The sequence below is a fragment of the Acinonyx jubatus genome, chromosome D4, assembly GCF_027475565.1.
Source record: "Acinonyx jubatus isolate Ajub_Pintada_27869175 chromosome D4, VMU_Ajub_asm_v1.0, whole genome shotgun sequence".
In the NCBI taxonomy this organism is placed as follows: domain Eukaryota; kingdom Metazoa; phylum Chordata; class Mammalia; order Carnivora; family Felidae; genus Acinonyx; species Acinonyx jubatus.
The window spans coordinates 27,890,006-27,907,732 of record NC_069391.1 but is presented as its reverse complement, the minus strand read 5'-3'; the positions used below and the strand labels follow the sequence as shown (position 1 = coordinate 27,907,732).

Sequence of the window (17,727 nt, the reverse complement as noted above, 5' to 3'; positions counted from 1 at the left end):
CCAAAAATGAAATGGATTTAATGGAGGAAGAGACAGATAAATAGACACATAGATATAAGCAAATCTAATGAAATGTTGGTGGTAAAATCTAGTTAGTGAATGTATGATGTTCAAAGTAAAATTATTTCAGTTTTGCTTTGTATGAAATTTTTCATAATTCAATGTTCGAAAAAATTATACAAAGTCTGTCAGAATATAGCTGTTGAGTAAATGTATCAATGAATGAGGGAAGGGTAGAAACTGGATAAAAAAAATACTGTCATTATAAATTCCCTCAAAATTAATTTAGGGAAAATTTCCACTACTTTAAAAAGGCAAAACTTTTTAATAGGTTACTTACAACTATTCCAAGCGAGAAATTAAAAATAAATTTTAATGGTCCCTGTGAAATTTAATTTCCTATACTGAAGTCTTGTCAGGATTTCAGTTGCTATTCCTGGGGGATGGATGCAAGGAGAAAGAAAAAGAAAGGAAAGAAAAAATATATACCAGAAGATTTACCAGAATCAACCTCTAAGGTAATTAGGAAAAAGCAAACAGCAAACATTTTGGGCATGATGTGGTATTGCCATATTCCTTCATGTGTTTTTGGCTATTTCTTAGGAGACTACTAATTCCCCAGGAATGTCAGATTACATAGACCTTAGCAAAAGAAATTTAGTTCTTTCTACACCATTTATTCTGCAATTCCACCTTTTCAATATGATTAAGACCATAAAGTTTTAAATGCCATTCCTATATATTCACATGATAATCACCTACATATCTTATAACATTGCTATTCTTAAAGTGATCAAGTTACATAATCACTCACATTTCCCAGGGCATTTTTTTTTTAATTAAGAAGCTGAAGTTCATTCAAACAATGACTATTTCTTTTCTATGCTGTTCATATTCATACCACATGTGAGACAAACAATGATTATAAATGTGAGGCACTATATGTTAAAGATAACATACATTAATAGTGGTTGTATTATAATAATGATTCTGGTAACTACTGAATATAAATGTTAATGTGTATGCTGTAATGCATAACATTATTTAATAATGGAAAATGAGACATTACTCAATGTAATAAATGCTACTGGTATTAGTGGTACAAGGACTACTGAAAATAAATGTTATGATTCTCAACAAATGTTTAAATTTCATAGCATTTTGAGAGATAGTGTAAGTGCACAAGTCAGTGACCAAACAAATGAAAGAAACTATTGAAGCAAATCAGTCAGAACAATTATAAGCACTATGTATCATACTGATCTTGGTTCAGTATGAAAGTATGTCTTCATAAAGAAACAAATGCTTGTGAATTAGGTATCTTTGGGTTTAATGCCCTTAAGTTTTCATACAGCAGATTAAAATTCAGAGACATAAGCCAAAAAAAATTGAAAACGTCCAGTGAAAAAGAGACAAATACCAAAATAATTATATAAAGGCACAAGGCAAAACAGATTTTAAGGGAGTACTTATTTCTTAGGTTTAAACTAGCTTAGGAAATTTTACATTTTAAAACTACATGTCTTACTATAATGGTGAAATCATTAGAAGTCCTAAGAATAACTGTGATGTATAGAGTGTATAAAACACATTATGTTTCAGTAGGTATGACATTATCATTTGCCGTAAGTTTCTTCTAAGATGTCAAATTAGGAAAACCAAAATGTGCTTCTTTCTTTTTCCAGTATAAAAAGGAAAATTATATTCCCAGAATAAGGTTCTCTGTATAGATGCTGCACAAGATATCTTCCTCTCTGTTCTTTTGTTCCTTTGTGTAATAGTTTAGATTTTTACAATATTATTCAGCAGGTGCACTTAAAATTCAAAATCTAATACTTATAAAAAGTGGTTTTGAATTTAGTATTTTAAAAATGTGTGACATTTATTAGAAAGGAAATCACTTTTAAAATTAGTATATAATAAAGGTATAAGCATGTTTACAATTAAGCATAATATAATGGTAAAATGAGTGCCTGAAAGGAACTATAAAGTTGGTCTAAGAATGTCATGATGCTTTCCACAAAGAATACGTATTAAAGTTATTCTAAAATGAAACAGTCTGTTCTTAATAATGATCTTGTTATATCTTAACATCACAAAACATTTACTTTTCTCAAATGCTTCAAAGTTAAGAATAGACTAAAAATGACATCAGTGAGAATAGAGGCCCAAAGTCAATGAAATAAATCTTCAAATTGTTCAAAGTAACTGAAAATATAGAATTGTGTACTAAATTAAACTAACTTTCAAGAGGCAAAAATACAGTTTTAGAAAAAACTAAGAGATTTTTTCCCCTTTCCCTTTCAGATAAGAAAGAAATTTTTCCTAGATGAAAAGAATGGAATGAAAAAACAGCAAATAAATACATTGATAAATATGTGAGCGAATAAACTGTCACTATAAAAGATAGTAAGAGAGAAGGAAAGAGAGCAAGAGACAGCACTTGCAACTGGGGATCTTAAAAACAAGGCAAAAGTGAAATCTTAGACATAAAAAATATGGAAGATAACAGAAGAATTAGAAATAAGAGGGGCAACTGGGTGGCTCCGTCGGCTGAGCATCCGACTTCAGCTCAGGTCATGATCTCGCGGTTTGTGAGTTTGGGCCCAGCATTGGGCTCTGTGCTGACTGCTCAGAGCCTGGAGCCTTCTGCGGAATCTGTGTCCTCTCTCTCTGCCTGTCCCTCCCCTGCTCATGCTCTGTCTCTCTCTCTCTCTCTGTGTCTCAAAAATAATCATTAAAATTAAAAAAAAAAGAAATAAGAGATCAATAGTTTAAGGTCCTTGGTATTATTCAGGAGGATTGTAAAGCTACTAAGTAGAGATTATGTTAAGTTAAACAAACACTTTAAAAAATTATGGCAATCAAACATGTATGTATATCACTCTGCATTCAAACAGTAGAGAATATATAATAAAATATAATAAAATGCTTATAGAGCTCTTGATGATTAGAAAAAGATGCAAGTCGGGGCGCCTGGGTGGCTCAGTCGGTTAAGCCGCCGACTTCGGCTCAGGTCATGATCTCATGGTCCATGAGTTCGAGCCCTGCGTCAGGCTCTGTGCTGACAGCTCAGAGCCTGGAGCCTATTTCCGATTCTGTGTCTCACTCTCTCTCTGACCCTCCCTGTTCATGCTCTGTCTCTCTCTGTCTCAAAAATAAATAAACATTAAAAAAAAAAAAAAAAGAATGAAAAAGATCCAAGTCTCAACAAAAACCAGACAATTAATGTGCAGTGGGAAAAAGACAGTTTCTTCAAAAAATGGCGTTGGGAAACTAGACAGCTACATGCAAAAGAATTAAACTGGACCACTTTTTTTACACCATACACAAAAATAAACTAAAAATACATTAAAGATCTATATGTGAGATGGGAAACCAAAAAAATACTAGAAGAGAGCTTAGGCAGTAATTTCTCTGACACTGGCTGTAACAATATCTTTCTAGATAGATATCCTAAGATAAGGGAAACAAAAGCAACAATAAATATTGGGATCAAATATACATCAAAATGAAAAGCTTCTGCACAGTGAAGAAAACCATCAACAAAATGAAAAGACAACCTACTGAATGGGAGAAGATACTTGCAAATGACATATCCAATAAAGGGTTAGTATCCAAAATATATAAAGAACCTATATAACTCAACATCCAAAAAACAAGTTATCCAATTTAAAAATGGGTAGAAGACATAAATAGATATTTCTCCAAAGAAGACATCCAGATGGCCAACAGACAAATGAAAAGACACTCAACATCACTCATCATCAGGGAAATGCAAATAAAAATCACAATGAGGTATCACCTCACACTGGTCAGAATGGCTAAAATCAAAAACACAAGAAACAACAAGTGTTGGCAAGGATGTAGAGAGAAAGGAACCATTGTGCACTGTTGGTGGGAATGCAAACTGGTGTAGTCACTCTGGAAAACAGTACAGAGGTTCCTCAAAGAATTAAAAATTGAACTACCCTATAATCCAGTAATCACACTACTGGGTATATAAACCCTCCAAATACAAAAACACTAATTCAAAGGGATACATATACACTGTGTTTATCATAGAATTATAGGTACATATTATATACATATATGATATATATACACATACTACATACATATATATACACATACTTACATATATATACACGTACATAATGGAATATTATTGAGCCATAAAAAAGAATGAAATCTTGCAATTTACAATGATTGACATGGATAAAGCTAGACAGTATAATGCTAAGCAAAATAAGTCAGTCAGAGAAATACACATACCATATGATCTCACTCATATGTGGAACTTAAGAAACAAAACAAATAAGCAAAATTTTAAAAAAGTGAGAGACAGAGACAAACCAAGAAACAGACTCTTAACTATAAAGACAAACTGATGGTTGTCAGAGGGGAGGTGGGTGAGAGATGGATGAAATAGGTGATGGGGATTAAGGACTGCATTGGTCGTGATGTATGTATGGTATTGTATGGAATTGTTGACTCATTGTATTGTACACATGAAAGTAATATAACACTGTATGTTAACTAACTGGAAATGAGATGAAAGGAGAAAAGATGAGATGAAATAAATAAAATTAAATAAATCAATATCAAAAAGAGAAACCCCAAAAATGTCTTTTAAAAGTGGAAAATTTGAAACATACTTTTAAATAATTGATAGATCAAAAAAAGTCATGATTAAAATTTCAAAATATTTATAACTTTATGATAATATGATTACCAAAATTGGTGAGATGAAGGGATTTACAGTCTTAAATAAATTGGAAAATAAGAAAGATTGAAAAATTAATACACTAGGAATCCAATTCAAAGAGTTATAAAAAGAGGAAATGGAAAAATCTAAATATAGGTGAAGACTGAATCAGTAGTAACAGATTTTTCCAAGCCCAATTTTGCTGGATACTTCTAATACATTTTCTAAGAACAGGTAACCCCTACCATACACAAATTGTTTTGTAAAATATAAAAAAGGGGTTGCAAGGTCCTCCAGTTCTTTTTATAAGCTTGATAAAACACTGAAACCAAAGATGAACAAGGACAGTATAAGACAGAAAAAAATTATGAACCAATCTCACTTAATACATGTAAATAGAAAAATTATCAATAAAATACTAGCAAACAGAATATGATAAACTACAAAATAATAATACTAAACACCCAGGTAGGGATTATCTCAGAGATGCAAGGATGTTTTAACATTCAAAGATATTTTAATGTAATTCACCACAATATCAATTAAAGGATAAAAACAAATAATTATTTTATTAAATGCAAGAAAAGCTTTTGATCAAATTCAACAGGCATTTATAATTTTTCTTAACATTTATTCATTTTTGAGAGACAGAGAGCGAGTAGGGGAGTAGAGACAGGGAGACACAGAATCTGAAGCAGGCTCCAGGCTCTAAGCTGTCAACAGAGTCTGATACAGGGCTCAAACCCACAATCTGTGAGATCATGACCTGAGTTGAAGTCAGATGCTTAACCAACTAAGCCACCCAGGCACCCTCATTCATATTTAACTTTATCAAACTAGAAACAGAAGAAAACTTCTTTAACTTGATAAACAGTATTTATCAAAGACTTGTAACTAACAGTTCCCTTTTTCCTTTAAAGTTCCAAACAAACTCGACACTGCACAAAAATCCTACACAGCAAATACAGAGAGAGAGAAAGAGAAGAGGAAGAAGAGAAGGGAGAAGAAGGGGGTAGGGAGAAGTAGAAAGAGGAAAAAGAGAAGAGAGAGAAAAGAAAGAAGGAAAGGAAAGAGAAAAATAAAAAGAAGAAAGGAAAGAGAAAATAGGAAGAGAGGAAATTAGGGGGGAAAAGGAGAGAAGTGTGGGAGGAAAATTTTTCCTCGACCCTAATATTCTTCCAGCTCGTCTGAGAATTAAACTGACATGAGACAGATTAACATAAGAAAATCAAATTTAATTTCATACCCATAGGAGCTCCACATATGAGAGGTTCAAAGACAAAAAAATAAAATTAGGTATATACATCATCCTAGGGAATGGGATAGGGGCCTGGAGCTTCAAAGGGAAGAGGGAAATTTACAGAGCAGTAAGAAGGGCAGATGTTTGGATGCAAAAATCCTCAATAAGATATTAGCCAACCAGACCCAACAATACATTAAAAAAATTATTCACCACAACCAAGTGGGATTTAAACCTGGGATGCAGGACTGGTTCAATATCCTCAAAACAATCAATGTGATTCATCACATCAATAAAAGAAAGAACAAGAACCACAGGATCCTCTCAATAGATGCAGAGAAAGCATTTGACAAAATACAGCGTCCTTTCTTGATAAAAACTCTCAAGAAAGTAGGAATAGAAGGATCATACCTCAAGATCATAAAAGCCATATATGAAAGACCCAACTCTAATATCATCCTCAATGGGAAAAAACTGAGAGTTTTCCCCCTAAGGTCGGGAACAAGACAGGGATGCCCACTCTCGCCACTGTTATTCAACATAGTATTGGAAGTCTTAGCCTCAGCAATCAGACAACACAAAGAAGTAGAAGGCATCCAAATCGGCCCAGAGGAGGTCAAACTTTCACTCTTCACAGATGACATGATACTCTATACGGAAAACCTAAAAGATTCCACCAAAAAACTGCTAGAACTGATCCATGAATTCAGCAAAGTTGCATGATATAAAATCATGCACAGAAATCAGTTGCATTCCTATACACCAATGATGAAGCAACAGAAAGAGAAATCAAGGAATCGATCCCATTTACAATTGCGCCAAAACCCATAAAATACCTAGGAATAAATCTAACCAAAGAGGTGAAAAATCTATACATTGAAAACTGTAGAAAGCTTATGAAAGAAATTGAAGAAGACACAAAAAAATGGAAAAAGATTCCATGCTCCTGGACAGGAAGAACAAATATTGTTAAAATGTCGATACTACCCAAAGCCATCGACATATTCAATGCAACCCCTATCAAAAAAACACCAGCATTCTTCACAGAGCTAGAACAAACAATCCTAAAATTTGTACGGAACCAGAAAAGACCCTGAATAGCCAAAGCAATCTTGAAAAAGAAAACCAAAGCAGGAGGCATCACAATCTCGGACTTCAAGCTATACTACAAAGCTGTAATCATCAAGACAGTATGGTACTGGCACAAAAACAGACACTCAGATCAATGCAACAGAATAGAGAACCCAGAAATGGACCCACAAATGTATGGCCAACTAACCTTTGAAAAAGCAGGACAGAATATCCAATAGAACAGACAGTCTCTTCAGCAAATGGTGCTGGGAAAATTGGACAGCAACATGCAGAAGAATGAACCTGGACCACTTTCTTACACCATACACAAAAATAAACTCAAAATGGATGAAAGACCTAAATGTAAGACAGGAATCAATCAAAATCCTCAAGGAGAAAGCAGGCAAAAACCTCTTTAACCTTGGCCACAACAATTTCTTACTCAACACATCTCAGGAGGCAAGGGAAACAAAAGCAAAAATGAACTATTGGGACCTCATCAAAATAAAAATCTTCTGCACAGCGAAGGAAACAATAAGCAAAACTAAAAGGCAACCAATGGAATGGGAGAAGATATTTGCAAACAACATATCAGATAAAAGGTTAGTATCCAAAATCTATGAAGAACTTATCAAACTCAACACCCAAAAAACAAATAATCCAATGAAGAAATGGGCAAAAGACATGAATAGCCACTTCTCCAAAGAAGACATCCAGATGGCCAACCGACACATGAAAAAATGCTCAACATCACTCATCATCAGGGAAACACAATTCAAAACCACACTGAGATACCACCTCACACCTGTCAGAATGGCTAACATTAACAACTCAGGCAACAACAGATCTTGGCGAGGATGTGGAGAAAGAGGATCTCTTTTGCACTGCTGGTGGGATCACAAGTTGGTGCAGCCACTCTGGAAAATATGGATGTTCCTCAAAAAATTAAAAATAGAACTACCCTACGACCCAGCAATTGCACTACTATTTATCCAAGGGATACAAGTATGCTGTTTCGAAGGGGCCCATGCACCCCATTGTTTATAGCATCACGATCAACAACTTTCCGAAGTATGGAAAGAGCCCAAATGTCCATCGATGGATGAATGGATAAAGAAGATGTGGTATATGTACATATACAATGGAGTATTACTCACCAATCAAAAAAATGAAATCTTGGCATTTGTAACTACATGGATGGAACTAGAAGGTACTATGCTAAGCAAAATTAGTCAGAGAAAGACAAATATCATATAACTTCACTTATATGAGGACTTTAAGATGCAAAACAGATGAACATAAGGGAAGGGAAGCAAAAATAATATAAAAACAGGGAGTGGGACAAAACATAAGAGACTCTTAAATATGGAGAACAAACAGAGGGGTTACTGAAGGGGTTGTGGGAGGGGGGATGGGCTAAATGGGAAAGGGGCATTAAGGAATCTACTCCTGAAATCATTGTTTCACTATATGCTAACTTGGACGTAAATTAAAAAACTAAATTTAAAAAATAAATAAAAAAATAATAATATAGTGATAATAACAGCCATGCATCATTGAATGTTTCTCCATAATAATGATAATAAAGTAGTTACTTTTTACAAAAAAAAAAAAAAGGGCAGATGTTTGGTAATTAGATGTTTGCCCTACGATACACGAGTCACTCATATAAAATTAATCTCCAGTAATAATTCTTATTTTGAGAAAGACTCCCAATTTAGATTCTTCTAGGTAGTTAAGAGAGGGACAAAAGTTTCTCCTGAGTCCTCAGGGTCTTGATTAGCTTTAATGCAAAACTGTCCGAAAATAAGGTTTACATAGGAAGTGAGAAAAAACTATAAAAAAGCCTTAAATTTAAACTGAGGCTATACAAGGCTACTAAACACACAATTAATTTACAAAATTCAAGTTTTTTATAGCAGTTACAGCTGTTTAGAAAACGCACTTTATTTTTTTTAATTTTTATTTTTATATATTTGGAGAGAGAGAGAGAGAGAGAGAGAGAGACCGGGGGAGGGGCAAAAAGAGAGGGAGACAAAATCCCAAGCAGGCTCCACACTACCAGCACAGAGTCAGATGTAAGGCTTGAATTCATGAACCGTGAGATCAAGACCTGAGACGAAATCAAGAGTCAGATGCTTACTGTACTGAGCCACACAGGTACTTTTAAAATGCACTTTAAAAGCATCTCACAACACCAACAAAAGTATAAAGTGCCCACAGATAAATCTATAAAAGCTGGGTAAGTCATTTTTGAAGAAAAATATAAATCTTGACTAAAGCACATAGAACATTTCCCACAAATTGGGGAGCTATATTTTGTTCATGTTAGGAAATTCAAGAATAATATGTTAATTTGTAAATATCAATCAAAATGAAATTGGAATTGTTTAAAAATTTCTGAAGGTTAACCCAAAATTCAAATTGAATAGTAAAGACCAAGAGTAGCCAAGACAATGTTAAAATAAGAAATCTCATATTTACTGTACCAAATGTCAAGATGGATGATAAAGCTAGAGCAATTCAGATAACATAATTGTGGTTCAGACAAAGATAAATATATTAATGAAATAGAGTAGAGAATTCAGAAATAGCCTGGGCATATACAAAAATTTATATCCAATAAATGTTACTTGATATGAGTTGGTATTACAAGTAAGTAAGGAATGGATGAAGTATTTTAAATTATGCTTTGGTAATGGACTATTAATATTGAAAAAATAATTAAACCTCCACCTCATTCTGTTACCAAAATAAATTTTAGATAGATTGAACACCAAAAGCAAAACTGTAAAACACCTAGAGGAAAATATAGGAGATTGTCTTTATATACAGGGATAGGAAAAGTGTAACTCAAATGAGCAAAATAAATAAATAAATAAAGGATGGGGCACCTGGGTGGCCCAGTCGGGTAAGCATCGACTCTTAGTTTCAGCTCAGGTCATGATCTCACAGTTCATGAGTTCAAGCCCCACATGGGGATCTGTGCTGACAGCATGGAGCCTGCTTAGGATTCTCTCTCTCTCTCTCTCTCTCTCTGCCCCTCCCCACTCAGGCTCATGCGCTCTCTCTCTCTCTCTCTCTCTCTCTCTCTCATTCTCAAAATAAATAAATAAACTTAAAAAAATAAACAAAGGCATAAAACAAAGGATTAATAATTCAAAATTAGAATTTTGAATTCTATATGGCAAAAATGCATCATTAAAAGCTTTAAATAATAGCACAAATGGAAGACTGTATCAGTAACAAATCCAACCAAAAAAGGGTTAGTAACCAGAATATTTTTTAAAAAGCTATCACATTAATAAGAAAAAAAAAAAAAAACAGAAAATTGGGCAAAGGGTATAAACAGCGACCTCTAAGAAAAAGTAAGTAAAACAACCTATAAAGTTATGAAAAAATCTTCAACACACATGAAATCAGAGAAATATAAATTAAATCAATAAGACACTTCTCAGCCAAAAGATAAGCAAATATTAAACTTCTATAAAAATTAAGAACATGAAGAAAGAAGGGGCTCCTGGCTGGCTTGGTTGGTAGAGCATGTGACTTGATCTCAGGATCATGAGTTCATGCCCCACATTAGGCATGGAGTCTACCTAAAAAATAATAACGAGGGGCGCCTGGGTGGCTCAGTCGGTTGAGCGTCCGACTTCGGCTCAGGTCATGATCTCACAGCTCGTGAGTTCGAGCCCCACATCGGGCTCTGTGCTGACAGCTCAGAGTCTGCAGCCTACTTCGAATTCTGTGTCTCCCTCTCTCTCTGCCCCTAACCCACTCACATTCTGTCTCTGTCTCTCTCAAAAATAAACATGAACAAAATAAAAAATAAAAAAGAATAATGATAAAAAGTAAAATAATTATTAATTTTTTAAAAAAGAATATGAAAAAAGAAGAAATCACATTCACTGCCACTGGGAGTATATATTGATACTACAAAAAGTGTGAAGTTGATTCATTAATTCCACTTATGGGTACATGCCCAAGGAGATATTTACAGAGCTACTCACTGAAGCATAATTTAAAAATGGACATACTGAAACATCTAAATATTAATGTATGAAAGAACAACTAAGTTATAGCATATTATAACATAGGATTACAGGCTAGCAAGTAAAATGAACCGCCTCTAAACTGATCATTTTGTTAGCCTTTAGCGGCTTCTTTAAGCTTCTTTTTGCTGCTTTTGTCTTAATCTGTAAAATGAAAATACCAATGTCACAAAATGAAATGAAAGAGAGTAATAACGAGTTCAATAGAAGACAAAACACACATGACAGCTCCTATATGACATCTGACTCATTAGAATCTGATACTCTCTTATTTGGGAAAAAGTTATCACTGACATTCTCTGAAAGAGGGATAGGAATGGGGTATTTGACTTGATTTTTTAAGTAAATATTTACTAAAACCTCTTTAAAAATGAAAAGATCAGCTAAATAGGAATGAGGATTAAATAATCAAATGAGGCCCTAGCTTCCATTAGAGTCTCATAAAGGAGGCTCTAGTAACATGAATCTACCAACATATCTCATTCCAAAATACTTACATGCTCAGGACCAATTGTTAATTAGAAAAATACAATGAGACAGAAATTATACTGAGGCAGCCTATAAAGTTATTATGACTTTTCACTATTTTCAGTTTTTATTTTGTGCTGAGTGGGGGCTTCCCAGATGACTCCAAGCAAATAGGAAAATTGGGAACCGTATTTTTCAATAGTGTCTTTAAAAAAAAAACCGCCTTTTTTTAAGTTTACTTCTTCTGAGAGAGAGAGAGACAGCACAAGCAGGGGAGGGTCAGAGAGAGAGAGAGAGAAAGAGAGAGAGAATCCCAAGCAGGCTCCAGGTTGTCAGCACAGAGACCGTTGCTGGGCTCAAACTCACAAACCACGAGATCATGACCTAAGCCCAAACCATGAGATCATGACCTGGAGCCAAAACCAAGAGTCAGACGCTCAATAGACTGAACCACCCAAGTGCCCCGGTGTCCTTATACAAGAAGAAAACCATCTTGAACAGTAAGCTTGTTTCTGGGTGCACTATTAAGGTATCTTGAGAAGTCAACTTGGGATATTTTGTACAGGGGATTTTAATCTGAATAGACCTGATTTCCCATAAACTATATGTCTGTCAACCTTCACAAGAGATAGAGGGACATTTGAAGTTAGATCACAAAGTGAGTTTGGGAAAATCCTCAACAACATCCTGAAGGACCTAACAAGTGACAGAAGAGAAAACAAGCCCCCAGTGTTTGGACACAGCCTACAAGACCCTTGCAATTAATCCTACAGCCCTTAATACAATATTGACAATAAACAAACAAAAAATTGTAAAGATTCTGCAAAAACAATCAATGATACTCAAGTAAAGCCAAAACAGATCAAAAAGTAAATTAATTACTCAGCTAGTAAATATCTATGACAACTTGTGGAGGTGAAGATAAATACATTGGTGAGCACTGGATAATGGGTGTTCACTTGGAAGAGGAACTTCTTGAAAAAAGATCTGCCATAAACTAATTACCCCGATTCCATAATGCTAAAAGGTACTTCAAGTTATACTGAGGAAATAAACCAGCCATATTTAGTAATAAAAATAAAAAACCTTCAGTAAAAGTCCATAAATACTTCCCTCATAACATTTCTCCCCAACTACAGTTGCGAGGCACAAAGATTATTCAAAGCAATAGACTTGCAAAGCCTACTTTAGGAAATAATTGCATTTATTAATAAGAGGTTTTAAAATGTCTTCAGTACTAGAATTCACTTTCAAATGCAAAACATAAAGAAAGCCAATTAATATATCCACAAAGGATATAATAGAATATATACTTAACTCATTTTATGTGTTTTAGTAATAAAAATAATTTATCAACAGAAACATTAAATAAATTCATACTATATTTAATATTAAGCTGTTCACAAATCTTTCCTGCAACTTATACTAAGAAGACTAGCAGCAACAAGGCTAATACAGAAATATCAAGACATGTCAACAAGCTGAAGAAGAGGCATCCAGTCTTTTTCCTTCCCCAGAGCATCCAATCTAATGTTCAACACACAAGAGGTGTTTAATAATATTCACTGATATGAGCAGGATACTTGTTAAGAAACATTTTGAAAACTGAGTTAATATTTTATTACCATTTACTTATATTAATAATAAAGCAATTAATAAAAGTTATGATAGTAATTCATCTTTACTAAAGTTTTCCTCTCCAGTACATAATCCTGTATTTTAAAAAAAAGAATTGTAAACTAACTCCACTCTAAATATCTATAGTTTAAGTTACAAAACTCAAAAATTACAAGAAAAATAGCACAATTTGAGAATTTAATGAAGAAAAAGTAGTCTATCCCACCATCTAGTGGCCTCAGAATATAACGGTACTAAGAAAAGTACTTACCCAGGAACGTCCCCACAATAAAAGCATGGAGTCTACATGCAGAGCTACTGCCCTCCTACTCAGTTGAGACAGCACTGGATCCATTTCTGCTTCCTACTGCAGATCTGCACGAACCTGACCTTTGGACAAAATCACGCAGGAACACCATCATGTGGATTGTTGCCTTTGCCCACCTCATATAATTTCCTCCACCCTTTAACTGATTCCTATTGGTTACATTCATTAAAACAAATGGGCAATAATTTAAAAATTGGTCAGAAAAAACTCATATGCTGCGATTATGGTATAAACTTGTAAAAGAGTTTGTCTTGTACTGTTTAGTAAAAATAAACATGTTCATATCTTATGACAATTCCACTCCTAGGTATATAAACTAGAACAGTGGTTCATAATTTCCAGTACACAGATCCCCAAGGGTTCTAGGTATAGAATTCACAGAGTATGGTAACTTGAATGAAAAAAAATTACACATTTAATACCACCTACTTCTAACTGAAAATAAGCATTTCCTTTGAATATGAAATGCAGGCAACAAATCACAATATTATTAGCAAGACTGGAGACTTTGTAACCAATAAAAATCATAGATATTACCAATTACATTAACAGATCAAAATTTCTTATATGCTTATCATTAATTCAAAGTTATATCTCATATATACTGAAAGACCTTGCAATTTAGTATCCTAATAAACAAGTATGTCTATTTCTTTTTGAAGATTTGCTTTTATGTTTTCCAGATTTTTGACATATAATGACATATAATATTGTATAAGTTTAAGGTTACAATGAGATGGTTTAATATACATATATACTGCAAAATGATTACCACAGTAAGGTTAACATATTCATCACCTCACATGATTACCTTTGTAGGTATGTGTGTGTTGAGAACTTTTTTTTAAAGTTTATTTATTTTGGGAGAGAGACACATTGTCATCAGGGAAAGGGCAGAACAAGAGGGAGACAGAATCCCAAGCAGGCTGCATTGTCAGTGTGGAGCCCAATGCAGGAGTCAAACTCAAGAACCATGAAATCATGACCTGAGCCAAAATCACGAGTCAGATGCTCAACTGACTGAATCACCCAGGTGCCCTGAGAACTTTTCAAATCTACTCTCTCAACAATTTTCAAGTGTATCTTAATGACTCTAGTTCAATTTGTTTTCTTTGCACGCTTCTTTGCAATTTCTTTGTAACCCTATTCATTTGTTATACCTTTAAAAACACCTGGAGACCATAGACTCACAAGATTTCCAAAGGGTTTTAAAACACAAAAAAGGCTTAGAATGTCTGCCTTGAAGAAATACTTTCATTGGAACCAGGAGACATCCACAGAGTCAAACAGCTTTGCCCATATAGTCAAATGGACAAATAAATTAAGGTATAGAATAGTATACAGGAGAAATAAATTACTACAACTATATTAACATGGGTGATTTTCAAAAGCCTAAAGTTAAATCTAAGAGTTATGTAACAAAATAATAAAAATAATCTGATTCCATTTAAAGAAATTTCTAAAATAGACCAACCAAAACAATACATTGTATAGTCTTATTTACAAACGTAAACTTTAAAGAAAATCAGTGTAATGATTAACACAAAATTCAAGATCATAGTTACTTCAGGGAGATCAGGGAGGGTGTTCTAGGGAAAATGGTACCATGAAAGAACATGTAATGAGCTTCTAGGTTACTATAAATATTTTATCCCCTGAGCTTGGTGGCAGGAGCACAGATGTTCATTTTATTATTTTTTTAAAGTGTACAGATACATGAAATATACTTGTGTACCTATGTTAAAGGCTTCATGTTACCTCCTTATGTCATGTCTGTCCATCCAATCTAAATAACTAAGTAGTTGCCCTATATCACATTAGCCTATTTTAAAAATCCAGTTATTCTGGTTGGACTCCTCTATCTTTGAACTACCTGTCCTTTGAACTTTTTATCAGAAGTTTAGGATATCTAATAATGTTCAAAATGCTTAACCTATATATTTTTCAGGCATTTTAGGGATATGTAAAAAAACAGTCACAGAAAAATATTATATTTTAAATGCTGTTTAGAGGCTATTTTCCAATCCAAATCTAAAAGTACCTTACAGATCACAGATCTTTTAAAAATAAATGGTAGTCTCAACAAACTCAAAAAAAAATCAAAGTCATACCATGAATCTTATCTGACAACAATGCTATGAATCAAGAAATCAATCACAAGAAAAAAATCTGGAAAGAGCACAAATACATGGAGGTTAAATAACATGCTACTAAACAATGAGTGAATGGGTCAACCAAGAAATCAAAGAAGAAATCAAAATTACAAGGAAACAAATAAAAATGAAAACACAACAATCCGAAATCTTTGGGATGTAGTAAAAGTGTTTCTAATGGAAGTTTATAGCAAAAGAGGCTTAACTCAAAAAGCAAGAAAAATCACAAATGAACAACATAACCTTACACCTAAAGGAGCAGAAAAAAAAAAAAAACTCAAACCCAGCAAAAGGAAGGAAATAATAAAGATTAGAGTAGAAATAAATGATATAGAAACAACAACAAACAACAACAACAAAAAAAACACAATAGAACAGATTGATGAAATCAAGAGCTAGTTCTTGAAAAGGCCAATAAAATTGATAAACCTCTAGCCACACATGAAAAAGAGAGAGAGAAAACCTAAATAAATAAAATCACCAATGAAAGAAAAGAAATAACAACCAACACCACAGAAATACAATTGAAAGAGAATATTATGAAAATCTATATGGTAACAAATTGGACAACTTAGAAGAAATGGATATTCCTAGAAACATACAACCTAACAAAACTAAAGAAGAAATAGAAAATGTGAGCAGACCAATTACCAGCAAAGAAATTGAATCAGCAACCAGAAAAACTCCCAAAAAACAAAAGTCCAGGACCAGACTGCTTCACAGGAAAATTCTACCAAATATTTCAAGGAGTTAATGCTGATTCTTCTCAAACTAATCCAAAAAATAGAAGAGGAAAAAGGGGCACCTGGGTGGCTCAGTCAGTTGAGCGTCCATCATGATCTCACGGCTCATGAGTTTGAACCCCACAACAGGCTCTCTGCTGTCAGCACAGAGCCCGCTTCGGATACTCTGTCTCCCTCTCTCTCTGTCCCTCCCCAGCTCATTCTCTCTCTCTCCCAAAATATATAAGTAAACTTAAAAAAAAAGAAGGGGGAGGAGAGAAGAGGAAGGAAAATCTCTGAATTCATTCTATGAGACCAGTATCACCCTGGTACCAAAACTGGATAAAGACACCAAACAAAGAATACTACTGTCAATATTTATCATGACTATGGAGGCGCCTGGGTGGCTCAGTCGGTTAAGCATCCAGCTTCAGCTCAGGTCGTGATCTCACCATTTGTGAGTTTGAGCCCTGCATTGGGTTCTGTGCTGACAGCTCAGAGCCTGGATCCTGCTTCGGATCCTGCTTCAGATACTGCTTAGATTCTGTCTGTCTGTCTGTCTCTCTCTCTCTCTCTCTCTACCCCTCCCCTGCTCGTTCTCTGTCTCTCTCTCAAAAAGAAATAAACATTAAAAAAAATTATCCTGACTATAGATGCAAAAATCCTCAACAAAATATTAGCAAACTGAATCCAACACTACATTAAAATAATCATACACCATGATCAAGTGAGATGTATTCCAGGATGCAAGGGTGGATGGTTCAATACTTGGAAAACAATGAAAGTAGTATGTCACATAAATAAGAGAAAGGATAAAAACCATATGATCATTTCAATAGATGTATAAAAAACATTTGACAAAGTACAACATCTATTCATGATAAAAACCCTCAACAAAGTAGGTTTAGAGGGAACAAATCTCAACCTAATAATGGCCATATATTAAAAACTCACAGCTGACATAATCCTTAATAGGGAACAGCAGAGAGCTTTTCTAAGATCAGGAACAAGACAAGGATGTCCACTCTCATCACTTTTATTCAACACAGAATTGGAAATCCCAGACACAGCAACTGGACAACTAAAACAAATAAAAGTTATCCAAATTAGTAATGAAGAAGTAAAACTCTCACTCTTTGCAGATAACATGATATAAAAAATAGAAAACCCTAAAAACTCCATAAAAAACCATTAGAACTGATAAATTAATACAGTAAAGTCACAGGATACAAAATCAATGTACAGAAATCTATTGCATCCCTATACACTAAAAATGAAGCAGCAGAAAGTGAAATTAAGAAAACAGTCCCATTTAGAATTGCACCAAAAACAGTAAAATATCTGGGAATAAACATAACCAATGAGGTG

General features: G+C 34.0%; 1 protein-coding gene across 3 annotated transcripts in view; it reads right to left on the bottom strand.

The window, feature by feature from the left end:
* LOC106979356 (olfactory receptor 13C9) overlaps positions 1–17,727 on the bottom strand; it is a 470,618-nt gene that overhangs the window by 423,063 nt on the left and 29,828 nt on the right. For all 3 annotated transcript variants that reach the window (XR_008291061.1, XR_008291062.1, XM_053204857.1), the window contains one exon: positions 13,428–17,440. Coding sequence is in view for 1 of the 3 variants with exons in the window: in XM_053204857.1 (XP_053060832.1) it covers positions 13,428–13,511 (84 nt within the window). In the remaining 2 variants the exon portion in view is untranslated. The remainder of the gene's footprint in view (positions 1–13,427; positions 17,441–17,727) is intronic.